The 26,472-nt window shown below is 49.3% G+C and overlaps 2 protein-coding genes and 1 long non-coding RNA gene across 3 annotated transcripts in view; 2 read left to right on the top strand and 1 right to left on the bottom strand.

Annotated features, from left to right (window-relative positions):
• LOC135404888 (uncharacterized) overlaps positions 1-18,715 on the bottom strand; it is a 41,793-nt gene extending 23,078 nt beyond the window's left edge. Inside the window, exon 1 of the mRNA XM_064639615.1 lies at positions 18,138-18,715. Within this exon, the coding sequence (XP_064495685.1) occupies positions 18,138-18,715 (578 nt within the window). The remainder of the gene's footprint in view (positions 1-18,137) is intronic.
• Positions 18,716-19,565: 850 nt separating this feature from the next.
• On the top strand, positions 19,566-20,932 carry LOC135404889 (serine/threonine-protein kinase pim-3-like). The gene is made up of 3 exons (XM_064639616.1): positions 19,566-19,981; positions 20,573-20,749; positions 20,898-20,932. The coding sequence occupies exons 1-3, from the start codon at positions 19,684-19,686 to the stop codon at positions 20,930-20,932; spliced, it is 510 nt and encodes a 169-aa protein (XP_064495686.1). The 5' UTR covers positions 19,566-19,683.
• A 114-nt stretch (positions 20,933-21,046) lies between these two features.
• Positions 21,047-24,655, top strand: LOC135406440 (uncharacterized). Its single transcript, XR_010426250.1, has 4 exons — positions 21,047-21,171; positions 21,361-22,252; positions 23,075-23,187; positions 23,699-24,655. It is a non-coding gene; the product is annotated as an uncharacterized LOC135406440 (long non-coding RNA).
• The last annotated feature ends 1,817 nt before the right edge of the window (positions 24,656-26,472 follow it).

Consider the following 26,472-nt stretch of genomic DNA (forward strand, 5'->3'; position numbering starts at 1 on the left):
ATATTTATAAGAGTAAAATGTTCTGAGTCTTAAATGCCAGGTTACTGTGACATGTGAACTTGTCTGGGGTTTTATTACTGACTGCTTCTGACTTGGAGGATTCTTGTTTGTGCTACAGAAGTACTACATCACCACTGCTAAGTAAGGACATCTCCATCTGTAAGCAATTGATGTCTTATCTCGTGCATGCTTGGTGATGGCATGGGTTTTGTGTGCCCTCTTGGAGAAGATTTCTAGACAGAGATTCACTTTTTGGAATCTGCCAGGTTTGATGCTGTACTTGTGTAGTTTAGGTTTGGGGTTTGGATTTGTTTTGGTTTGGGTTTTTTTTTGAGCTTCACCTTTTGGTATATATCTAGGATTAACTTCATTGTCTACTGGGTGTCTGTTCACTTGTATGGCAGCTCTGAGTCCTTCCTCTTAGTAATTTGGTTTTTAGAGGCTTAAACTGAAAAGTGCAGTTCTTGCTGTGTGGCTAATCCCTAGTCTGATTTCACATGGGGCAGTATGTGAAAGGAAAAAGGAAACAGCTAGTGATCTGAAAATGGCAGCATGAAGCTTGTGCTTTGTCAGGTGAACTATTCGAAAATAAAAAAAAAAAAAAATGTGATTGCTACGGGCAAGTGAGAAATGTGATTGCCTCCTGCATGTTTGTAAAGCATGGTAAGCCTGCAAAAAGAAATTTTGAAGATACTGGTAATTTGAAAATTCAGTATAAATATTTATCAGCTAGATGACATTGAGCACTGAATTGCATGGTTTGTTATGTGTCATAGGCCTCTTTCAAAAGGCCTCATGTTACTGATACAACCATGATGTTGAATTGTATATTTTTATGGAACAACTGATGTTTAAAGTATTGAGACCAAAATCATTAGTTAGATCAATTGTGGATATGTTTTAATTTAATTGTAAATTAGTAGAGGTTTGTTTTAGAGCCATATATAAATATATATATAATATAGAAAGGTATGGATACAAGATAGAAATGTGCATTTTACAACCTGTATCCCTTGTGTTACTGAACAAAGAGGTGTGTTTTGTTACTCTAATGAAATACTTACTCTAGTGCAGCTAGAGCTGTTAAATGCAGTCCCTACACACTTGGCATACTTGGGTGTGCAAACAGATTAAGAAGAGATATCATTTCTGGAAGTAACTTCTGCATCTGTTGCTGCTGTGAGGGATCTTTGGTTTTATCAACAGAAAAATAAAAGTTAAATCTCAAAAAAAAAAAAAAAAAAAAAAAAGGAACCTCAGAGAGAGATTACAAATAGCCCTCTGAGAAGAAGATTAGTAAAAGGTGATTTTGAAGCCAGGACGCTGAAGATTCCCCTTGAGAGTCCCTTGGGGAACCTCTTAGAAAACTGGGGTTGTTATTCCGGCACTTATAGAAGATCAAAGGAGAAAATGATTAAGTATTGTATTGAAGTGTGGGGAGGTAGAAAAATAGGAAATAATACCTACTGACCCATATATGGTACTTTTAAGAATTGGGTCTGTGAACTTTTAAATTGGTATGTCAGCGATAAAAAAAAAAAAACCCTTTTGCCCAGAGGAGAGTTTTTTTTTTATGCCGCTATATGGTTAGAAGCCAGTGAAGATATTTACTTGTTTTCTTTAAGAGAAAGAAAGAGCCAAATGAACTCTGTTAAAGATTCGGAGTCATGGAGGTTTCCTCCAGCATATCCATTAAGTGAAGAAAAGAACCAGAGATACAAGGTATTTAATAAGATGCAAAAGAAAGATGAGAGTCCTACTAAATGGCTAGAAAGATTAAAGAAAGCTCTCCAGCTGTATTTAGATGTCAACCTTGATGAACCAGTAGGACAAGAATTCCTTAAGACACAATTTGTGGCAAAATCATGGGAAGACATTAGAAAGAAAATTCAGAAATTAACAAATTGGCAAGATAAGGGACTGGATGAGTTGCTGAGAGAAGCCCAGACAGTGTATAGAAGGAGAGAGGAAGAGAGTCAGAAGCAAGAAGAGTGAATGGGGATTTTACTGCTGCTATATTTAATGCTGCTACATTTAATGCTGTTATATAGTATACTGACAAAGATGACTCTTATACCCAAAATGTTGGTATGTTGCTCATTAAATAAATACACTGTGAGTGCATGTTTTTAACAGGGCTGTGAAAATGTAGAAACACCAATTCGAGCTGCAAAAACGTGGATGGACACATGTCAGTTGCATTGAAAAAGACTAGTGAATCCCTCACGCTGGCAAGTAGTCGACACTCTTGGAAGACACCAAGGTAGTCTTAAGAAGAAAAGTTATAATAAAGACATTAAACAATTTTTTTTACTACTTTACTTTTAAGAATTAAATGTCTAATAGCATTTATTGTGGCATTCATTCTATCTTTGTTTGTGTATTATGGAATATTTGGGGCATGAAAATGTGTTAAAATATTACCAATTGGGGCACAAAAATCTGTTAAAATACGTTGAGATAGGTTTTAACATAATATATCGAGAACACGCAGACCCAGAAGAAATTGATACACGAGATATAAGAGTGTGGTGTAATACACCAGGTTGTAAATATTATCCATTTGTTTGTTTTAAATGTAAAAGGTGCCAAGAGAAATGGTGGACGCACTGTAGAGACGGATATCCTCCTAGAGGAGTCTGTGATCAGTGCTATCAATCAGAACCAGAATTCACTGATTGGGCATTAAAACAGTTAAAAAGGAAGGGAGTTCCGTGGGATTCCCCCGAATATTGGAATTGTGACACTTATGGAGTAAACCCTCAAAATTTCTGTTATTTATATTATGTAGGAGATCCTTTCGTAGTAGAAATAGTAAAAGTCCAGTGCCGACGGGATGTTAGTGCCGTGTCGTGTAACGGACCTATGGTAAAAGCTGCCTCGTGGCCCGCATATACAACACGTCTCACTAAAAAGAGGCATATTCCTACTTGGGAGTCCTGCTGCCGAGAAGATGAAACACCCTGTGACTCGGAGCAACCGAGCCGACAGGCGAGGCAGAGGAGGAAATGCCAAAAAATGGAAGAGCCTAAGTTGTGGGACACGAAAGCCGCGATGGCTGAACTCCCCCAGGACTGGTGAAGATAAAAGGACTGGTAATATCCAAATTAATAAAAGAATCAGAATTATTTAAAAAAAAAAACAAAAAAACCCAAAAAAAACCAACGAAACAAAACAAAAAAAAAACAAAACAAAAACAAAACAAAAAAACCCCAACAAACAAAACAGGTTTTTCTCTAGGCACTGTTTACATGATTGCTATCCCTATTGTACTATTGGCAGCACCAATACATGCAAGAAACCCGCATGAACCATTCAAATAGAGTTTAATTAGAGAAGAAAATCAAAAAGTGCTTGTTACTTTTACAGGGACGAGAAACCCCACCTTTTACATATATTTGTGTGATTTAGTTGTTGTAGAGCCATGTAGAAACCCTTACTCATACTATATGTGCCCTGCTCTAAACCAAGGGAGAGAATAGGAGTAAGTCCATACGAGATATTGTATGGCAAACCCTATCATGCAGCTACCTACCAAGGGGATCCTCATATAGTGGGTGATCAAGCAGTGTTTAATTATGTGTTATCTTTAAATAAGACTCTCACAGCCCTCAGAGGAGCGTTGCAGTGGAATCGACCTTTGCCCCTGGAGAATCCAGTGCATGACATTTCTCCGGGAGATCATGTCTACGTGAGAAACTGGTCGGTAGAGCCACTGAAGGAAACATGGGACGGTCCTCGCCAGGTGATAATGACGACCTACACGGCAGTAAAAGTCAAAGGAATCGACAGCTGGATCCATTATACTCGGGTTAAGAAGGTTCCAGTCTCGTGGTCGGTAGAACCTCTCTCACCCACAAGGATGGTATTTCGAGCCAGCAATTGAGAATCGTGGTGTTCCTGGGGTTGATAAGTTTAGCAAGGACCACCGTGAGAATTGAGACCCCGGATCCTTATTTATTTGTACCAGAGCATACTGATGTGAATTTAACCTGTTTGTTTTCTGATGACCAGGGAGCTGAATTAAGAGATGTCCACGTCAAGTGGAGACGGAGAGATCAAGATCAAACCATAACAGAAGGAGTGACAACAGTTTGAGATGCTACACAACAAAAGGGTTACACCATTCTGCAGGTACCCGAAGTGTCCAAAGCTATGGAAAGGACATATATGTGTGTAGTTTGGATTTGGGAAAGTTTTGATTATGGACATATAGAAATACAGACAATAAACACGACTCGGAAGACGGTGACTAAAGTGCGAGTTTTACCCCCTAGGAAACAATCAGACATGTGAGATGGTCCTCCCTTAAAAATCAATTGTACCTTCCAATTTGATGATTGTCAAAAATCAGTTAAAGTAAAGTGGTGGAAATTGAATATGGCAAATCAATCTTGGGAATCACAAAGTCAAGGAGTTAACTGGTGGTCAAATAGTAAAGGAGGTAAAAGGTGGCTGAATATTTCTAATCCCAGAATAGGAAAGACAGAAGGTATATTTCTTTGTGTAGTCTCATGTGGGGAAGAAAAAGATCACGGGATAAGGACAGTAGCAGCTATACCACATCAAGGAGTAAGAGTTAAGCCAGAACATAGTGTTTATCCGGCCCAGGAAGAAAGAGATCTGATTCTAAGCTGCAAAATTCCAGAAGGACAGTATTTTGAATATGGGTGGCGGTTTAAGGGACAAAACTTGAAAGTTGGAAAGAGACATCAGATTGAAAAGAGAGCAGATACAATAGTTCTGAAAATCAAGGAAATACAGAGAGAAGAAGATGAAGGCCAATATACTTGCTGGATAAGTAGAGATGACTGGTGGGATACTAGAATTACTGCCGTCCACGTGAGGACTGAAAGAATAACCCGACAAGTAAGTAATCTACAAATTCCAGATAGAGAAGTAGAACAAGAAAACCTAGTTGTAGGCCTAATTCGTGATTTTGGGAAAGTACAAAATGTCACAAAAATTACTGCATGTCTCCCTATGCCTCATGCTGCAGGAGACCCAATCCCATGGGGAATAATTCCAGTGCCAGAAATTCCTAAAGTGTTTAAGAATACTACATGGAACTGCAGATTTGTAACTAAAACATGGAATGAAATGATAGATGTATGTTTATTAAGAGACAAAATGACCAGAAAAAGAATGTGAACAGATGTCTAGATATTTCCGATGGGTAGTAGTTGGAACATGGGTAACAAAAGAAAACATTGACAAAATAGAAGGAGATTGTTTAGTTTCAGATTCAGCACTCTACCCATGCTCTAAAGTTCCGGCTCAAATAAAACGGGAAAAGCAAGAACAAGTATGTCAAAATATTACTAGCTCTACAACCATGGAAGAGTGGCAAACAATTTGGGGACCCAGCCTACTAGAGACTTATAGTTATATTGGAAAAGTACAGTGGTGCATTCACTGGAAGGGGAAAAAGAATCAAACTTATTCTACAGGAAATAGAGGAAATTATAATTGGAGGACAGAAACACGTGCAAAAGAGAATTGGAATTGTACTCGAGTATATACATGTGATACCCCAGACGATGAAATAGGCTTAATGCCAGTCAAAACACTCTTGCAGTTAGGATGTGAATGTCGGGGATATAATCATACGATTAAAAGATCTGTGAAAAACATTGATTGCCGTACCACCACAGTTAGGAGTCCAGGAAATTTGGTGTAAGTAATGGGACATGGTCAGTAGACCACCCACATGCCCATAGATGGTCCGGTTGTATCTGTCGCACTAGGCATACCTACTCTCTGTCCATTCTAGAAGCAGGATAAGTTAACATCAGTAGAAATACAACCACGAAGGAAAAGAGAAATTAGTAGAGATATTGATGACCTGGGGTTGGGAGATTGGCATGAACCATCAGCAAGAGTTAAATTTGGATGGGCATTAGAGTCTCTGTTTGCACCAATCTCAACATATCGGAACAGAGAAATGTTGTTTAAATTGATGGGACAAACTGAAAGGTTAGCAGCAGTCACTAAGAAGGGATTTAAAGATCTAAATTTACAATTACAAGCCACCTCTAGAATGACCATACAAAACCGCATGGCATTAGACCTAATATTACTTAAAGAACATGGAGTTTGCGGCTACCTGCATGCAAAGGACGAGCATTGTTGTGTACACATCCCAAATGTCACTCAGGAAGTAGAGAAAGATATTAGTCAATTAGAACAAATTGACGAGAATGTTCATGAACTGCAAAAAGAAGCAGAACACAATTAGATAAGACAATTATTCAGCTCCCTAGGTCTTCATGTGTCAGGATGGATATCTTCTGTTATCCAGTATGGAATATTGATTGTAATAATTATCGTCATAGCCATAACTGTTTACAAGTGTCTTTTAGGAATAATTGTAAAAGAAGGTCAACATACGAGACGCATCATGAAAGCTATAACAAGAAAAGAAGTAATCTCACCGCAAAATGGATCACCTCCCACCTATCAAGAAACTGCAGCCTGAAGATTGCTGTATTTGAGCATCCTTGCAAGCAAAGCCTGAAGAATGCTCAAAAGGGGGGACTGTTGCAAAGCAGTTTAAATTAGTAGTAGAATGGCTAAGGCTTAGTAGAAGAGTAGGCCTAGAAAGCAACACTCCAAAGTAGCAACCCTGTTTGTGTGTGAAATAGAAACCATAATCAAAGGATCTAGTCAAGCCTGTAAATAACGATTTGTTACCTAGGATGTGGTTAAGGTCTGATAAACAGTTTCTAGGGATTATTAATTGTTATCAGTATGAAGTATGAGCTTGTTTGTAACTGCACCTGGTTTGCTGTGCTGCACCTAGTTTGCTGTGGAAACTGTAACCGTTTTGCCGTGGAAACTGCACATAAACTTGTTTGTGTATAAAAGCTGGATGAAGAGGGAGGGTCTTCGGAATCCTGACTTGGGGCGTTAGCCCGCAGGTTCCCGGGGCCCCGAATAAAGCACCGCATAAACCGGCACTCTGTTGGTTTGTGTTTCTTTTGGATTACGGGCAACACCCAAAGCAAGTGGAGCCTTCAAACAACTGAGATGAGAACTCATAAGGACTCCGGCGCTGGGTTTGCCTGACGTAACGAAGCCCTTTTGTTTGTTCTCGCATGAACGACAAGGAATGGCTCTGGGGGTCCTGGCTCAGCAACAAGGGCCATACAAAAGAACAGCAGCCTACTTCTCCAAGCAATTGGCTGAAGTAAGCAAATGATGGCCCACCTGCCTAAGGGCAGTAGCAACAATGATCATAAATATAGAAGAAGCCAGGAAATGTACAATGGGACAGAAAATGACTGTGTTAGTGTCCCACACAGCATCTACAGTACTGGAACAGAAAGGAAATCATTGGCTGTCACCCTCCCAATTTCTGAAATATCGGGTAATCCTGGCTGATGACATAACCGTTCGGGTGACTAACATTGTTAACCCAGCTTCATTCCTAGAAGGAAGAATCTCGGCTGCACCTGTCATGCAGGACTGCCTGGAAACCATTGAAGCAGTGCACTCCAGCTGCCTGGACCTTAAAGAAGAACCACCCCTGGATGCAGAAGACTGGTTTACCGATGGCAGCAGTTTCCTAAGACAAGGTGTGAAGATGGCTGGGTATGCTGCGACCACCACTACTGAGGTAATCAAATCAAATCCTTTGCCTGCAGGAACCTCAGTCCAGAAAGCAGAACTGATAGCTCTCATTCGAGCTTTAGGATTGGCAGAAGGAAAACAAATTAACACCTGGACTGACTCCAAATATGCCTTTGGCATAGTTCACACTCATGGAGCAATTTGGAAAGAAAGAAGACTTTTAACTCTTCAAGGAAAAGTTGTGAAGTATGCTGAAGAAACTCTATGATTATTAGAAGCTGTACAACTCCCCTCTCAGGTGGCAATTATGCACTGCCAAGGACACCTGAAAGGTAACACTGTCCTGGAAATAAGAAACAGAAAAGCTGCTGCAGAAGCTGAATTAGCTGCTGCAAGAAGTAAAGAACTATCAGTAGCAGCTTTAGTGCTAGAAGAACTAGACACAGATCAACAGGTAGAATATCAAGAAACAGATTATAAGTGGATACATGAAAATGAAGGTAAGGTGTTAGACAATAGATGAGGTTAACTAAAAACAGGTCAGTTAATACTGTTAGAAAAATTAGTGTGGCAATTTGTAAAAGTAAAACATGATAAAACTATTGGGGCTTAGACTCACTCTATTAGCATTTAAGGACTAGAGTAGCAGGACCAAATTTATTTACCACAATAGAGCAAGTCACAACCCAATGGGAACTTCGTCTGAAATACTGGAACAAAAATACACCAAAGGGCAATAAGTAAAGGGCAATAAGTAAAGGGCATTTCCCAGGTGAAATCTGGCAAATTAATTTCTCTGAGCTCCCAAGAAAAGGGGGGGTCCTGTTATCTCTTAGTTTTGACTGACATTTTCTGGATGGCCTGAAGCTTTCCCATGTAGAAAAAAAATGAATCAAAAGGAGTGGTTAAAGTCTTGTTGAATGAGATTATACCATGGTTTGGAATGCCTAAGAGCATCTCTTCAGATAGAGGTTCACACTTTTGTGCATGAATTGTACAAGCAATAAGTAAAGCACTAAAAATCAACTGGCAACTGCATATGCCCTACAGACTCCAAGCAAATGGGCAAGTAGAAAAGATGAATCTAAAATATGTCAAGAAACAAATTTTCATTGGTATCAAGCTTTACCTATTGCTTTAATCAAGCTAAGGGTCAAGCCAAGATCCAAAGGGAAACTGAGTCCATTTGAAATTCTCTTGGGCAGACCCTACATGATGCAAACTGTGAATAGTGAAGCTGTAGATCAAACCAGTAATCAATATGTGTACGATCATGTTATGGTTGTAGGAAAACAATTGCAGAAAAATGCTACAGTGGTGTTAGAACACCAACCCAAGCAGCCTGATTGTAAGCTACATCCATCCAACCCTGGTGATCAGGTATATGTTAAGAATCTTTCAGGAGATCCACTACGGGAGAAGTGGGATGGACCCCAGCAGGTGCTGATGACCACCTCCACACGATCCGGGTGAAAGAGAAACCCACGTGGATCCACTACTCTCGAGCCAAGAGAGTTCCAGAGGAAGCATGGACCTCGGGAGAGGAATCATCTACTATCAAGCCTCCTCAATGCTGATCCTTGGACTGATAAGTACATTAGTGTTAAATCAAACTCTTGCCCCAAAATTATTATGGTCTCAGGCCTATAATGGGAATTCTAGTCTATGATTTGCTATAAATACAGATATTCTGAATTCATCTGAACTGAACCAATACAATCCATCTGTTATAGTCCTCCAAGGAACAAGGGTACTGAATAATTGGTAAAATCCTGGTACCCCATACAATGCAAGTGTTTTAATAGGCACGGATTAGATGGTCACCCAGAACTGACGTTACTGTGAAATGTAATTAGTGGCTGATCAATGTTGGCACACCTTCACTCTAGATAAATCAGTTTCTGTGATGTGCCAGTGGACATTCAGGGAAGGAAATATAACCAGGAGATTTCCAACCAGCAAATCTCCTACCACCCCATTGACTAAGACCACCACCAGTTTTACAACTCCTTCTTTAGCCTGTGAGAGTGTCCACAATTTAACTTATGCTGGACCATATGTAATTAAGCACTCAAATGAGCAGAAGCTGTTGTTAGATCCCATATATTCACTGAAAAGGGTTCCAATACACCTTTAAGTAAACATATCAAACATACAAAAAGATTGTCAGCCCTGTATTCAACAAAGCCTTAAAGACTGGCATGTATAGATGATGGCCAGATCCCCTTGTACCAGAATTCAAAGAGATGTAACGGGATGGTTTGGCACAGGATTAAGTGTATTAAACACCATAGATCAAGAAGTATTAGTGAATAAACTAAGTGCTGTCACATCTGATCTAGGAAAATTCAAAGTCCCTTTAAGATCATCTTTGCTCACTTTGGCAGAAACACAATCATTGGCAGTTAAATTGTTAACATTAGTAGCTAACCACTGCAAAAGATTTCACCAAGATTATTGACTATGCTGGTGTCATCCATAAAAGATTTGCACTTGCAATACAATGTCTCCAAACTCAACAGTGGGTGCAGTCTGTAGCTGCAGGAATATTAAGAGAAGGAACTTCAGGAATATTACCACAGGAAGTAAGAGAAATAATAGCTAGAAACAGTTCTACTACACACTTTGAGAAAAATTCCCAAGCGTGGTGGCAGTTAGGAAACTTCACTTACAATCCTCAACATGAACAAATTGAAGCTTATGTGCTCACTATCAGTGCAGCTAAAGAAAAGACCATCTTTCCTAGCCTGACATTAGGAGCCATACACCAAAATGTAATTGTCAGACCCATAGACCATAATGTTTGGGCAAGTTAGGATCACACCAAGAAAAAGTGGCAGCCAGTCAGTCCTGAGGCATGTATTCCTAAAGGACAATTAGGATATATCTGTGAAAATGCTGTAGTAGAAAATGAAGATTTATGCTTAGATGCTGACAATAGTGTGTGTACCTTTGAAATGCTTCCCCATACTAAAACCCAATCACAAGTCTATTATGTAGGAAATGCTTGTGCATGTGTTAGAATCTTTTGTGTTAATTTTACCATAGATATTTGTCATGAAGTAGTGAGTGGTACTAATTTTTTTTTTACTAAAATAATAGGCTGTGACTTTGATTATACTGTTCCAGTGACTACTAGACAACTGATTGAAGCTGATTATATAATGTACCATGATGTGCCAAAGTTACAGATAGCAATGAACATTAATCTTTCTAAAGCAATGCTTAAACATCCTGATATAGAAAAACTGGTCCAGGAAGTAAACAGAACGACTAAACAAATGCTCTGGCAAGTAGAACATGACAATGAAAGCATAAAAACCGTTTTAACCAAAGTGGAAAAAGTGGGAGAGCACCACTGGTGGGACATCTTTACAGGATACTCCCCTACAGCATCACAAGTGTTCCACTATTTGATACATCCAATATTGGTATTAGGAGCTGGCATGATTCTACTACTGGTCCTAATTGTTTGGCTATGGTGCAAATCAAGCATCATGGTTAGAAGGATGCAGATAATGAGGGCTGTGATGAATACCTATCAAAATCCATTGGAACTTGATGAAAGAATTTGTAAATTCTAAACAAAAAGGGGGGAATGAAACAGGAGGCCAGGCCCAAAAGAGTTAACTAAGAAATTTGGGCCTGCTAACAAGCTACCAACATCCAAAACGATCTGTGCTTGTTCTGTTCTACTTACTGGACAAAAGCTTAAGAGAATAGTACAGGAACATGTAATAGGCCTAGAAGCAATAAATTAGAAATGCAGTAGGATCAGGTAGACATTTGAATAGGAGAAATAGGCCTGGAGCCAGGGCTTTCTCCAAGCTTCAGTGAGCGGGTCAAGAACAATGGAAAAGAAGGAAGGCCAAGCTGAGGAAGATGAGTTGAAGCCCCCAGACCCACCAAAATTGAGGGCCAAGAGAAGCACCGCCCCAAGCCCCGCCTGAGCTCCACCTATACTCCACCTATTATTAATATGCAGAGATAGATGTTGTAATCATTGAATATGTATTTAATCACAGCTGAAGATTGTATAAAAATGCTGATTTTGTGTGAAGCCTTTGAGCAAGTTTGTCCAGCGCGAGCTGGCTTGCTCCCAACGTTGAATAAACAAATACCTTGCTGCTTAAAGATAAAAAGTCTCTGAGCAGTTTCTCGGACCGATTTTTCGGATTCAGAACCTCCCCAGCTGCTGCTGCTCCCTGGCATCAAACCACACCTTCCCAAACCCTGACTATTGCTCAGTTCAAAGAACAAATCTAGAGATTTCAGTTCACTTCTCTTTTCTCTGACAAAACAACAGCAACTGAAAAACCGTATTATAATCCACAAACTGAATCTCTAATTCACTAATCACTAATTGAAGATCGGCACAATTAACACAAATCCAACCCCTGCAAACACTAAAGCTGACACTAAAGAATGCTCTGAACACACAATCCCAGCTTAACAGCTGCTGGGGCAATTTACCTTCCTTCAAATATTTAATGTGCACCAAATGCTTTAAAATGCACACAAGAACAAACTTTTGCATTTAAGACTCTACAACAAGTGAATTTTTTCTTTTTTATATCTATTATGGGCATCCCCGAGTCAGACAGGATTCTAATACTATAACACACACTCCCAGTAACACACACTCCCCAAACACTTCACTTTCTCCAGCACTGACCATTGGCTTTGACAAACACAGTTCCCTGAGCAAAGCCCTCCCCAAAGCAGCTCTATGGGCAAGAGCTCTGTGTGTGACTGATCTGTGGGCAAAGCACACGGGGGGCCTGGAACCCACCCCCTGACCCACACCTGGGGCCTGGAACCCACCCCCTGACCCACACCTGGGGCCTGGAACCCACCCCCTGACACACACCTGGGGCCTGGAACCCACCCCCTGAACCACACCTAGGGCCTGGAACCCACCCCCTGAACCACACCTGGGGCCTGGAACCCACCCCCTGAACCACACCTGGGGCCTGGAACCCACCCCTTTCACTCAGTCAGTAGGGATTTCTTCTCATAAGCCAAATATCACACTCCTTCTTTTACAGTTCTAGCATCACTTTCCCAACCCAATTCTATTCTATTCTGTTCTAGAGCTCCATTTCTAGGATGCTTAGGTATACCTTTTCTATGCTCAGGAATGCCTTAATAAAATTCCAGGGATCTTGCTTTGAACTCACCAGATCCAGGGACTGAGATCTCCCAGAAGAATATTTTCACTGCTCGCTGGAGTCCTCAGGGTCCCGGAATCCCTGGAGGGTCGACAGCATTGTCCCACCTGGCTCACCAGGAATTGTCCCTGAAAATCGTTGGGAAGAAATGAAACCCTCCAACGCCCCTGGGAAGTGTTGGTGAGCCAGGCACTGCTTTGTTCTGGCTCCCAGAGACAGGGAGCCAATCATTCCAGCCCCACCTGTCCCTTTCCAGACTTTTCACACATTTCTACATTTGAACAAACAAACAAATTCATGTTCATTGCTTCTAATTTACCCCAATTAATGAACTAATGAATTCTCTTCATTAATTAAGACTCTAATTAGTATTCTATCCTTAACTGGCTAATTTGGTCCACGTTCTTTGGTCCTCTTAGCACTCCTCCTCAGACACAGAGTCTCCAACTCTCAGGCTGCAATGTCTTTGTTAATCCCCTCTGGACCTTCTGGTTCCTCCAACAGGTCCTTGAAGGACCAGGAATTTAAGATCCCAGATGTCCAATCTTCAGCTCCCTCGGGCTTTGTTTATGGAAGCTCATCAGAGCCAGTGCAGAGAAACTCCAAGTTTGGGTGCTTTAAAGATCAAACCGACAAGAGCCCGTGAAAAGAAACCCGGTCAGCTGCTGCCACTGACGAAAATTTGAGGCAAGTTGGATCATTTCCAACAAGACCAACCCCCACCGCGGGGGGGACCCCGCATCCCCCCGCCCACCGCCAGGGTTCTGCCGGGAACCGCCACCGGGACACCCCAAAAACCAAATCCCCTCCCGCGGACCCCCCCCGATCCCCCCCAGGGGCATTTGCGGCTCAGCTTTGGAGTCCTTCCAGCTCCAAATGTCTTCCCCTGCAAAGAACCCCCTTTCCTGCAGCCCCGCCCCCAAAGCAGTGCTCAGCCAATCCGAGCGCGCAGCGCTGATGACTCATCAGTTGCCAGCCAGACCCGCAGCGCCCAGCGCTCCCCGGACCCCCCCAGGGTCCCCCCTCGGCCCCAGCGCCCCCCGGGACGGGAATTTGGGCAAAGGGGAGGTGGGGGGTGCCCAGGCCGGGCCCCCCCGCGCCGTCCCGGCCGTGGCGGCTGCGGCGGGGGCCGAGTGCGGGCGGGAGCGGCCAAGAGCCCAGCGCTGCCCCATCCCGACCTGCCCCAGCTCCCACGGGAATGGGAGGAGTGGGAATAGGAGGGGAGGAGAAAGAGAAGGAGGGGGAGGAGGAGGCAGAGGGGGAGGAGGGGAAGGAGGAGAAAGAACGCACGTGGATGCACCGCCCGCTGTATCCGCAGCCCCCGCGTCCCGGGAGCATCGCCCCCCGCATCCCGCAGGTGACCGGGGAGGGGGAGCTCGCTCCAAATATCTTGAGGCACTCGGGGATGTTTTTTGGGGGGGCGGGGGGATGTTTGGATCTTGCAGGACCCCAAAGCTGAGCCGCAAATGCCCCTTGGGGGATATTGGGGATCCCCGGGAGGTGTTTTTTGGAGGTCCCGGGGTGGGTTCCCGGCACAGCCCCGACGATGAGCAGGGGGATGTTGGGTCCCCGGAGCCACGTGGCGATCGCCGGATACCGGCGGGGAGTGGGGGGGACACGGGACAAACACACCGGCTTTGGGGACCCCTGGGACAGGCGGGGGTTGGAATCTGAAACGGGGGCCCGGAGAGGGGGAACTCCCGGCAGTCTGGAGAGGAGGGGGGAGCAGCGAGGGCTGTGGGGGGAGCCGGGACCCCCGGCAGCCTGGAGAGAGGGCTGGACACCTTGGGATCGCCAGCACCCTGAAGGCGAGAGTCAGGGGAGAAGGGACCCTGGGACCCCGAAACCCCCCGACCACCCTAAAAGGGACCCCGGAGAGGGGAGCCCCCGGGACCCCCGGGACCCCCAGCAGCCCAGAGAAGGGGGATCCCCAGAATGGCAAAGTGAGGAGCCCATAAAGGAAGGACCCCTGGGATTCCCGGGATCTCCGGCAGCCCAGAGAGGGCGGGAACCCTGGAGAGGGGGTTCCCCAATACATGTGAGACCTCCAGCAGCCCACCCAGGAGGGACCCCAGAACCCCAAAGTGGATGGACCAGCGAGGGGGAACTCCACTGCTGAGAGGGTTGGTTTGGGCTGAATCTTGGTGGTTTGGAGGTGATTCCTGGTGATTCCAGGTGACTTCTAGAGATGGAGCTGGGCAGGAGGGTGTCAGAGACTGGAACAGTTAAGGATTTCTGCATTCTAAGAGACTTCTGCAGGCTTTTGACTTTCTGATGGGCAACTGAGCCCATCCCCCCTCCTCCAGTGCAGAAGATGTCAAGCCCCAAAAAGAAAAGGCGGGAAGAGACCACGAACTCCGCGCCAAAAAGGGAGACAGCACCCTATGGAAACAACTCCCCGCCTTGGGGGAGCTGCAAAGGATATAGATACTGACTGGTGACTTTGGGGGTTTGGCGGGGTTTTTCTTCTTCTTCTCCCCCACCGCCTGCGGATCAAGACGTCGCTGGATCCAGTGGGTGGTGATTATACCACTCTCATCTTTCCTTTTTTTTCTCTTGCTCTCCCTTACTCTTACCCTGTCTTTCTCTCCCCTATGCATTTGTTTTCCTCCCCCCCCGAAAGGTTATGACAGCACCCAAAATGTTAACATCCCTATTGATACAAAATTGTTAAAATAAATCTTGTCAATATATGTTTTCAGACACCGATTATTTAGTGTCGTTTTGCTTTAATCCACCCCAAAGGAATTATTGATAAAACCTGGGTTACCCCCCCTCTTTTCCTGGGGTGGGTTGTAACAGAGGGACCGCCAACCCAATGCACCCACACCTTGTTTTCCCTCCTAAACCAGGAAAAATTCATCCCTTTGGGAAGTCTGTCTCTAAACTCTATGGCATGAGCCTGTAAGTCTGATATATGTGTATTAGTTTGAGTTACTCTGGGCAGAAGGGAATGAGTTTCCATAGAATAATTCCTTCCCAAAGCTTGGCCAGATGGAGGAGGAGGCTGCGAGGAAGAGGAAGATGCCCCAGGACCCCCAGGCAGGTGAGGAGGAAGTCAGTGCCCCTTTGCCCTGTCTTGTCCTGTATCTCCCAGCTGAGCATCGCCCCCGGCTGCAGGACAACCCCGCTGCCGCCGCCGTCCTGCCGGGGCCGGAGTTGGGGGGATGTCCTTGGCCTTCCCTCTGGGCCGGAGGCAAATCCCCTCCCTGTCCTTCTTCCCTCCTGCCCCAGGCCCCGAGCTGAGGACGGAGAGCCCGGAGGACAAATCCCCCCGGCAGAGCCTGGTGGGAGAGGCCGTTTTGAAGGGCTCCACGGCGCAGGAAGGCAGCGGGGAGGGAAAGCCACGAAGGTACCCCAGGAGGAGGGGCTCCAAAGCCAGCCCAGGGTGCTCTGAGGAGGAAAGACCCACCCTGTGCCAGGAAGGCAACGAGAGCTTGAGCCAGAGCCCTGACCTGGATGTCCATGAGCAGCCTCACACCAGGAAAAAGCCCTTCAAGTGCTTGGACTGTTGGAAGAGCTTCAGCCAGAGCTCCCACCTGATCTGCCACCAGCGCACCCACACCGGGGAACGGCCCTACATGTGTGGGGAATGTGGGAAGAGCTTCATCTGCAGCTCCAACCTGATCTGCCACCAGCGCACCCACACTGGAGAACGGCCCTACAAGTGCTTGGAATGCAAGAAGAGGTTTCAGACCAGCGGGAATCTCCTCCTGCATGAGCGGACACACACGGGGGAGAGGCCCTTCCTCTGCACCCACTGTGGGAAGGGCTTCATCCAGAACTCCCACCTCGTCAGCCACCGGCACATCCACAGCGGGGAGAGGCCCTACAAGTGTGGGGAGTGTGGGAAGAGCTTCAGCCAGAGCTCTGCCTTGACCTCACACCAACGGACCCACCAGTAAGGGAAGCCCTAAAGGTGCCTCAACTGTGGGAAGAGCTTTGTCTGCTGCTCCAACTCCATCACCCACTGGAGGAGTGATGTCTTCCCACATTGGGAAGACACCTGGCTGGTGGTCTCCACATCCTCCTGGTTCCCCACAGGCACCTGGGTGAACACAGTGGGAGAAACATCCATGGGGTCACAAACTGACCTGGGAAATTCAGTGGGAAGAGCTGATTCGTTGAATTTAAAACAAAGACATTCAACAAAGACATCTAAAGCCCCACTATTTTACTGGCATTTGGGGTCATTTGGGGATTCAGGGGAATATTTGGGAGGATTTGGAGTTTCTGGTGGGATGTGGGAGAGATTACCCCAAAAATGGGGGTTCCCAGGCCGGGCAAACAGGGCCACATTCTCGTAGTTGTGCCAGCAGTTCATGTCCCCTGATCCTGTCTGTTCTCCAGGAACTCCCCTTGGCTGTTCCAGTGCCTGGCCTGGGTCTCCCCACACGGGGTGTCCCCCCCAGGTGCCCAAATCTTTGCTGAAGTGCCTGAGCTGCTCCCAGTTGGAGATGTACCCGGGCAGGAACCTCTCCCGGTCGGGGCCGTTCACTCAGCTTTTCCCAGGACCTGGAACAGCCCTGGGTGTGCAGGGACACAGGTCAGGGGGTGCCCCCCCAGCAGCCCTCAGACCCCCCAGCAGGTTGGGAGCTCAGGGGGCCACCCCGGTCCCCCCTTTCCCACCCCCCTCTGCCCCACAGCTGCTGCAGCACCAGTTACTGGGTGGGGGAGTCCCCCCATCAGCCCCCCAGGGATGGACAGGGGGGTTGGGCACCTGTGCACAATCGTCACCAGAGCAAGCACACAAAGGGTTACAGAAGCAGTGGACATTCCCAGGGCGGATCTGCCCCCTCCCAGAGCCCCAGGGAACCGCTCCAGGGCTCAAGTGATGGGGGACAGGAGAGACCCATGTGGGAACCCCCTGCCCTCTGTCCCCCTGCCCACTGTCCAACACCCCTTTTCTCCCCTCTCCCACCCCTTTCCCATCATCCCCACCATCCCCAGCTCCCCCCAGCTCGGTTTGGGGGTGTTTCTTCCCCCTGCCCTGCTCAGTTTCACAGTCTCAGCCCCCTCCTCGCTCACTTTGGAGGTCCCAGCCCCCCTTTTCTCCCGTTCTCCCCCCTTTTTCCCATTGTCCCCTGAAAGGCAGCTGTTAAATATTGGGTGCTGAAAAAGCTGCTCCATCGTGTCCATTCCAAATTAAGCATTTATTAGGATGGACTGGCATCCAAACGACAGCAAGAAGAGTCTTCTAATTCTCTTCTGCTTAATCCTCTCTGCAGCTGCCGATTTTCCCTCAAACCAGGCGGGAAAACAGGAAGAGCCCTGGGGTGGTCGGGGAGCAGCGCTGACCCCAAAGGGCTGCATTTCCCCTGCCGATCGTCCTGCTCTGCCCTCCCCCGGGGCTGGCTCTGCCTGGCGCTGGCCGGACGTGCCGGGGCTCCTCACTGAGCAAAGCCCTTGCCAAAGTTGAGGGGCAAGTGCCGAGCCCGGCTGGCCTGGGAGGAAGCGACAGCAGCGCGGGCCGAGCGGGCGGGATGGGGTCCGAGCAGCGGCGGGAAGTTGCAAACTTGGCAGCCAAGAAGTTGAACTAAAGTGAAGCAGCTCCAAAAGGCCGTGGTCTTGGCGTGGGGGCGGGAGGAAGGGGAGCTCCGTGACTGCGGCCGGGGCTGGTTGGGAGCGGAGCGGCCGGGGCTGCCCCCGGGGCTCGCGGGGGCCAACGGGGAACGGACAAACGGACCAACGGACCAACGGCCCCTGCGCTTCGGCAGCAGCAGCGGCAGCAGCAGCGACTGTAGCGACGCGCTCTCGCTCTGACTCTTGTTCGGGCTCTCCTTGCTCGAGCTCTTCGTCCTCCTCTCCCTCTCCCGGTGTCCCGCTGTCCCAGGGTCCCTGTGCCGGTGTCCCTGTGCCGGTGTCCCTGTGCCGGTGTCCCACTCCCGCGGTCCCTGTCCCGTTCCCGGTGTCCCACTCCCGCTGTCCCTGTCCCGTTCCCGGTCCCCCCTCCCCTTGCCGGCCCGGGCCATGGCCCCGGCCGTTCCCCTGTGCCGGGCGGGGCCGCCCCGTCCCCGGCCCTGGGCGGCCCGGCGCGGTCTCGCCCTCGCCCGGCTCCCGGCGCGCCGGCTGTGGCGCTGCTGGGCGCTCCTGTGGGGCTGGCTGTGGGACGGGCTCGGCCTCGCCGCCCCTTGGCTCCGCCTGGCTCGAGCCCGGCGCCTGCCGGGGCCGGCGGGGGCCGCGGGCGCCGCGGCCGCTGCCGCCTCCTCGGCGGCTTCCCCGGCCAGAGCTCCGCCGCTCGCCAGCCCGGCCGCCGGCAGCGAGCCGCCGCTGCCCGCTGCGGCTGGGGAAGCCCGGCCCGGGCCGCTTGAGGGGCGCTCGGGGGCCGTGCCGGGCCCCGGCCCCAACGCTGACGGCCACGTCTCGCCCGCACCGAAGGCCAAGGAGCCGCTGCACGAGCGCTACCGGCTGCATTCGCTGCTGGGCAGCGGCGGCTTCGGCCGCGTCTACGCGGGGACCTGCCTGGCGGACGGAGCCCCGGTGAGTGCAGCAGGAGGAGGAGAAGGAGGAGGAGGAGGAGGGCGGGACGGGCGGCGAGCTCAACCCGCCCTTCCCCTCGGCTTGCAGGTGGCCATCAAAGCCGTGTCCCGGGATGGCATCCGGCGCTGGGGCGAGCTGGTGAGCGAGCGGGGCCAGCGGCAGAAAGCGGGGCGGGACGGGCGGGGACGAGCCGAGGCCCGGCAGGGTGGAAGCCGCCGGGACACCTGGAGGGAGAGTGGCCGTGGGCTCGGTGGGGGACGGGGAGCATCCAGGGCTGGCCGAGGGGGAGCAGGCAGACAGGCACGGCATCAGCCCCACTGACGACCCCGTGGTCCCCCCGCAGCCTGACGGCACCCGGGCCCCCCTGGAGATCGTGCTGCTGGACAAGGTGTCCAATGGCTTCCCTGGGGTCATCCAGCTCCTGGAGTGGTTCGAGCTCCCCAACGGGTTCCTGTTGGTGATGGAGCATCCGGAGCCGTCTCAGGACCTCTCTCGCTTACTGAGGGCGTGGGGGTTCCTGCCGGAGGAGATGGCGTGGGGGCTGTTCCGCCAGGTGCTGCAGGCCGTGCGGCACTGCACCAGCTGCGGTGTCCTGCACCGGGACATCAAGCCCCAGAACATCCTCCTCCACCTGGCCACCGGCGAGGCCAAGCTCCTTGACTTTGGATGTGGCACCTTCCTTAAGGACACGGTCTACACCCAGTTTGCAGGTGAGCCCACAGCCGGGGGATGCTCCTGGTGCCGGGCACTGCATGGCCGTGCCCGGGTGTGGCAGTGGAGATTGCCCCTTTGGCCGAGGGGGAACAGGATTAGTTCTTCAGCCAAGTTGCTTTTGGATGGGGCTGGGGGTTACTGTGAGACAGGCCCCGGCCTTGGCGACAGCCTGTGCCACCCACCCTGTCCCAGGCTGGGTCTGGGGCAGGGGGGAGCCAGCCTGACCAAAACCCCCGTGAGGGTAGCAGAGAAGGGGGTCAGAACTGTGCACCAGCTGGCTTGGTGTGCAGGCGAGGAAGGGCTTGGGCTGCTCCGCTCGCCTTGTTTGCCTTGGCTTATGATGAATTGTTGGGGGCAGTGCAGTGGGGCGGGGAGAAGGCACGGCTTTTCCCCACCACTGGGTGGGTTTTTCCCTTGCATGTAATGGTTGGGCCTTGCCAGGGCTTCCGCTGCCCTCTTGGACACCAGCGGCTTCTTCTCCAACCCAGAGTTTGTAACCAAGAGTCAGGGGCCGGCGAGAAGGCAGTGGGTCCCAGCGTGTGCCACTGGGGCAGGCCCCACATTGCCAGGGCTGCTGGGGTGAGGCTCTGGGAGCAGGCAGCATCCACCTGCTGAACTGCGTCTGTATTCCGTAGGAACACTGTCATACAGCCCGCCAGAGTGGATCTACCTCAAGCGCTACCACGGCGAGGAGGCGACCATCTGGTCCCTGGGCATCCTGCTCTACCAGATGGTCTGCGGGAAGCACCCTTTCCGCAAAGGCCCCAACACCATCTGGGACCAGCTCCCGTTCCCAGCACGGGTCTCTCCAGGTGGATACCAATCTTTGTGGCACGGGGGGAATAACGGTGTTGGGAGAGGGCAGCGGGCTCACGAGGACGCCGCTCTTGAAGCTGTTTGTGTCCCATGGGTGGCTGGAGGAGGTGGCCTGTGTCCTGCCATCCTGCTCTCCTCCAAAAGGGAGAATCGATGGAGAAGTTTGGGCACAGCTCTGAGCACAGCCAGCACAGCCTGGGCACGTGGACAGTGGGACAGAGGGGACAGGATCCTTCTCCAACTGACTGGCCATTTTCCCCCCAGGCTGCCAGCATCTTATCAGGTGGTGTTTGTCCATCCGCCCCTCGGACAGGCCAGCACTGGAAGACCTTCTGTGCCATCCTTGGGTGCAGGGCATTCCCCTGCCCTAGAAGACGGGAGAGATCCACGTGCTCCCTTTGATCCAGGGGCCTGGCAGGTAACACCTCCACACATCTCTTGGCAATAAGAAGCAAAGGAAACCAGACTTTTTTGTCAGCCTGTAGCACTGAGGGGGGGTCATCCCACGGGAACACGCCCCTCTTTGTGCTGGAGCTGGGCTGCAGACCCGGTCTCCCAAGTGCTGGTGGCCACCATCCAACCTGGTTTTGCTCGTCCCGCTTCACAGACAGCTGGGCCCTCGGCAGAACGCTGACAGCCTGGTCTGGCCCCCAGGGAAGGAGAAGGGGCCTCTGCAGAAGCTGTGCCGGGTGGGCCTGCTGCTGGAGACATCGAGGACGACGTCAGGGATGACAAGCTCTCAGTTGACCTGGACGCCGGCGAGCTGAAGAGGATGGACTTTGATTCTGGCCCCTTCCTCCAAGCCGTGCTCCACACGCCGTTTGCAGATGAGTCCACACCCAGGGGGTGCTCCCGGACACGGGCATTGCTCAGCCTGGCTGGGCACCGAAGGTTCCCCCTTTGCTGATGGGGAACCTGAGGAATTCTTCAGCCGGCTGCCAAGCTGCTTCTTGGCAGGAGGGCGGGCGGGTGCTCTGGGCTGGGTGTGAAATGGGAGCCCGGCTCTGCCCCCAGCCTCTGCCACTGCCCCTTTGCTGGGCGGGGCTGGGGCAGGGGCAGCCAGCCTGCCAAAAACAAACCCCCGTGGGGGGAGCAAAGGCGGGGCTGCAGAACACCAGCTGCTTTGGGCTGCAGGCCAGGAAAGGCTTGGGCTGCCTTGGCTTAGGAGCCTTTCTTTGGGCCAGTGCAGCAGGGCAGGGAGGAGGCCTGGGTTTTCCTGAGCTGGAGGAGGTGGGGTTTCTCTTTGGCCTGGAGGGGTTGGGCCTTCCTCAGAACCCTGACAGAAGGTTAACATTTTACCTTTTTTTCTTGTTTCCGCTTTTGGTTTGTAATCTCTCTTCATGAATTTGTTGTTTGTTTTCCAGGGAAGAGTTGGAGCTGGTGCCCAGTCCGGGTTGGGAAGGGCTGGGACCATCCCTGGAGAGGATCTGACGTCCCCTCTGAGAAGGCTGAGGACATCCTTTGGGACATGCTCTTCTTGCAGCAGCAGATCTTGGGAGGTAGATGCTCATCTTGCCCATCTTGTCAGCAGCAGTGGGATAATGGCTTTGGGGAGATGGCAGCAGGCACATGAACATCCCGCTCTTGCAGCTGCTGAGGAGGTTGATCTCCTGGGCTTGGCTGGAGGAGGTGGCACCTGTGTTGAGTAATTGCTGAAATCCAATCGATCTGGGATGACCCCAAATGACAGTTTAGTTTTCAGCTTGCTCGAGCTGTATCTCAGCTGTTCTCTGAACAGTTCTCTCCCCCACCTGCCTAGTACTTCCCAACTGCTCCCTCCTGTCCCTGCAATGAGTTCCCAGCTCCTCATGGTCTCCATCAAACCACTGAGAGAAGAAATAGAAACTCTTCTCACAGTCCCCCGGAGTGCCCAAATGAGGAACAATGTAATCCTGGAGAAGTCCTAGAGAATTAGAGAAAGGATGTCCCAAACAAGCAGGATGGAAACTAAGCTCTGGGTACCCAGATAATGAAAGAACAAACTTTATATTTGGTGGTGAAACACAATGGTGCTGTGCTGCTCAAGAACTGAGGTCAGGATGACAGAGAAGGCCCGGAAGGACCAGAAAAGGACTTCCAATAGGGGTGTGGCTGTGTAAAGCAAAGTACTGAATCTGTATTAAGTAAGCCAGACTATTGAATGCACATGTAAACAGTGTGTGTAATAAACAGCCCTGTCTGTCCTTTGGCACGGTGGATTAGAGGAGCTCTCCTCTGAACGCCCAGCATGCTGAATAAAGAAGAATGCTCTTTTTAACATCTCCAAATTGGGGTGAAGAAGTTTGTTTCTGCTGCTTTTCAGTGTCATTTTTGGCCCCCAGACAGGACACCTCTGCCTGATCTCCCGCGGATCCGAGGGATCTCTGGATCTTCACGCCAGCACCAGGACTTTGCTGCAGAAGAGCACAGATCCCCAGCCCAGTCTGGGACACAGGTAAGATCCCACTGGATAACAAGGCATTCTTTTTGGGAATCCTGCCCATGTCAAACGTATGGATCTTTCAGCACACTGGGGGTTCTTTGGTATTTTGGGAATCCTGCTCATCTGAGACCTGTGGATCTTCCAGCCCTTTGGGTGGGTTCTTTGGTATTCTGGAATTCTGGAATTTGGTCTCTGGCTTTGTTTTATCGATCACTATTGTTCTGTACTTGTATTTGTTTCTGTATTGTAACATTTTGGGTCTACTGTTTAGAGCTGGGAAGTGGGCAATCTGAAGGGGGAATTTGGAAGAAGTCCCCCCTTGGTTGCATTTTGCAATATTGGATGAAGATTGGCGGCCCCCCCGGAGGAACAGCTCCCAGGGAGAATTTAATGGAGTGTTGGAATCAATGGATGGCTGTTCTGGAACACTGAATTAGAATCCATTGTTGCAGTTGATGCTGTTTGAGAAGGGGAACAGAAGTGGAAGGAGGTTATGTCTGGTGCTGTGTTTTTCACTTTGCAGAACGTGTGAAAGGGCAGAAAGATTGTGGTGTGAATGCAGCGCCCTCAGAGCCCTTGGTGTGAGCCGGGAAAGGAAAATCAAGCTGAGGGACAAGATCAGTCTAATTTGGGGACATTGTTGGAGGTTGGAGTTGCAGTTCTGGAAGAAATCCCTGAGGAAATGGTGCCCCCGGGGAGAGGAAGAGGACGAGAGCATGGGCAGCCTGCTTCAAACATCCCCCCCAGGAGACCTGGGATCAGTCCCTGTGCATCCTGTAAGAAAGATGGACACTGGAAATGGGATTGTCCGCAACTGAAACTTCAGAACCCTCCGAACCCTCTCGTGGCATCACTGAAGACGACTGAGGGGGCACCAGAGGATTCTTCCCCATCAGAACATCTGGTTCCAGCCAAGCTAAGCACAATTGTTTGTGGCTGTGGGAACTTGTTCCTCTGTGTTAAATGCAGGGAAATGAAACTCAAGGGACAATTCTAGAACAATTGTCTGGTGTGCCAGGGAATTGGGAAACTGGGCCATTTTTAATGCTGTGGCTTTGAAATTGGGAAAACAGTGGTTGGCTCCCCAGTTTTTGTATTTCCCCAATTCCCCAAAGCCTCTGCTTGGGAGAGATCTCTTGGCAAAATGAAATGCCACAATCCAATTGAAAAATGGTCCAATATAGGTTATTGCAGAGCCTAATTCTGTGCAAGTTTCTAGTTTTGCATGAGAGTCTCCCAAAGCAGAAGTAATCCATCTGCCACCATCACTTGGGGATGCAGTGGTTCCAACAGGATGGGCTGGAGAGGTGCCTCCATGATCCAAGAGAGCAGAACCCGTGAGAATTCCAGAGAAACCTGGAGTGGGGTTGGTGAGGCCAAAGCAATGTCCTTTGCAAATAGAAAGTTGTAAGGGATTCTCACCCTTTGTAGAACAATTGATGAAATTTTGCTTGTGAAAAGAATGTGAATCTAAATGGAATGCTCCAGTTTTGCCAGTCAAGCAGGCAAATGGAAGGCTATGCCAGTTAGTCCAAGACCTTAGAGCTGTAAAGAACAGAGTAGAAGATATACAAGCAGTCGTAGCGAATCCTTACACTTTGCTCACTCCCCTAAATGAGAGTTTAATATGTTTCAAAGGATTAGGTTTGAAAGCTGCCTTTTTGTGTCTCCCTTTGAGTTGGGAAAGTCAAGAGCTTTTTGCTTTCCAATGGGAAAATGCAAAGCCGGGGAGGAAAACTCATCTGACTTTGGTGGTCCTCTTGCAGGGGTTTAAAAATAGCCCCCCAATATTTGGAACTCAATTGACAAAGGGACTGGAGGAATGGAGAAGTCCAAACCCACCCTCTTGGAGCCTTATTGCAGGGTGTGGATGATCTTTTGATAGCCACTGATGCTGAGCAGCAACGTTGGGGTCAGACTGTGGCCCTGTGGAATTTCCTTGGGCTGAGTGGATATGGGGTATCCCAAACACAAAGTGCAAGTAGTCCAGAGCCCAGGAGCCTCCGTGGGCTTTGGAATTCTCCAAGGACAAGGGAGGCTAGGCCAGGAAGGAAAAAAGCAACCTGTCAACTGCCCCAGCCCCAGCAAAGGAAGCCCAGAGCGGGATTGCTTCCAGACTAGAGGAGAAGTGTATTGGGGCAGAGCTGACTTAGGAGACAGCCCCTTGGAAAGTCCTGGTTGGGAATTGTTTCCCAGGGGGGGCAGCTTTGTCCGGCATGGAAAACAATTCTCTGGATGCACAGAACTCCCCACCACCAGGGCAGAGATCCTGACAGAGATCCTTCTCCCAGTAGAAGAAAATGAGTCTAGTGCTAAGGATTGTCAACTCCTTGAAACCTTAGAGCAAAATTTGCTCCAGGAGGCTGGGCAGTTCCCCCACGTGGGCAAATAATAGTCCCTGAGCCAATCTCCTGTGACCTGGTGGATGGGGAACATGAGGGTATTCCTTGGAGTGAAGCAAATTATTGAAACATTTGCCCAAGTGGGTTCTTGGTCCAAAACTGACCCCAGTTGTACAAGCAGTGAGTCAGCAGTGTGGTGTGTGGAAGAGAAATAATCCAAACCCTGCCACTGGAGTGGGAACAGGTGATGGAAAATGCAGAAATGCTGCAGGTGAATGTTGGCAGATGGATGTGACTGAATTGCCCAGAAAAGGGGGGTGTAAAGATCTCCTAGTCTTGGGGGATACCTTCTCTGGGTGGCCAGAGGCTGTTCCTTGTCACACCAACCGGGCTGGGGAAGTGAGTGGAATACTGTTGAATCCAAGAATCCCTGGATTCGAGGTACATTTGGGAATGTCATCAGACAGAGGTGCCCACTTGATTGTAGAAGTGGTACAAAAGTCAAGTCAGGGATGCATTATTGCAGAATTCCAAAGGCCAGAGCCCCTTGGGTAATTGAGAGGTTGTCTGAGAAGAAACCAAATGCTTAAGTCTGCTTTGGCTCTCCTGCCAATAGTTAATTGGGTCTTGACTTGGGAGCAAAATTTACATCTCCTTTTAGTCTCAAACGTGACCCAAGTGTTGCCTCCAAGGGATTGCTGGGTGTGCACTCCTTTACCTGAAAAGACAAGGAAGCCATTCACCATTTCTGCCTTCCCTGTTCTGGCAGAAATGATTCCTGGTCACTGGGTGAGCACTTGTGTTCCCCAAAAAGTAGACCCAGCAGTCAGTGTGCAAGTACCCCCCACCACCTCTGACAATCCTGCCTGTGTCCAAAGCTGTGACCCCCACTAAAGGAACAGGACAAGTGGATTGTGTTAATGAGAGTGGCCCGTTTGTGGGAAATCACCCCAAT

This window comes from Pseudopipra pipra, chromosome W (genome assembly GCF_036250125.1).
Source record: "Pseudopipra pipra isolate bDixPip1 chromosome W, bDixPip1.hap1, whole genome shotgun sequence".
In the NCBI taxonomy this organism is placed as follows: domain Eukaryota; kingdom Metazoa; phylum Chordata; class Aves; order Passeriformes; family Pipridae; genus Pseudopipra; species Pseudopipra pipra.

Excerpts from the sequence above, each read along its gene's own strand:
- LOC135404889 (XM_064639616.1), top strand. The coding sequence starts at position 19,684 with ATGGAGCATCCGGAGCCGTCTCAGGACCTCTCTCGCTTACTGAGGGCG. Across the intron at positions 19,982-20,572 it reads GTGCCGGGCACTGCATGGCC|GAACACTGTCATACAGCCCG; the intron begins GTGCCCGGGTGT and ends TGTATTCCGTAG. Across the intron at positions 20,750-20,897 it reads CCCAGCACGGGTCTCTCCAG|GGAGAATCGATGGAGAAGTT; the intron begins GTGGATACCAAT and ends CTCCTCCAAAAG.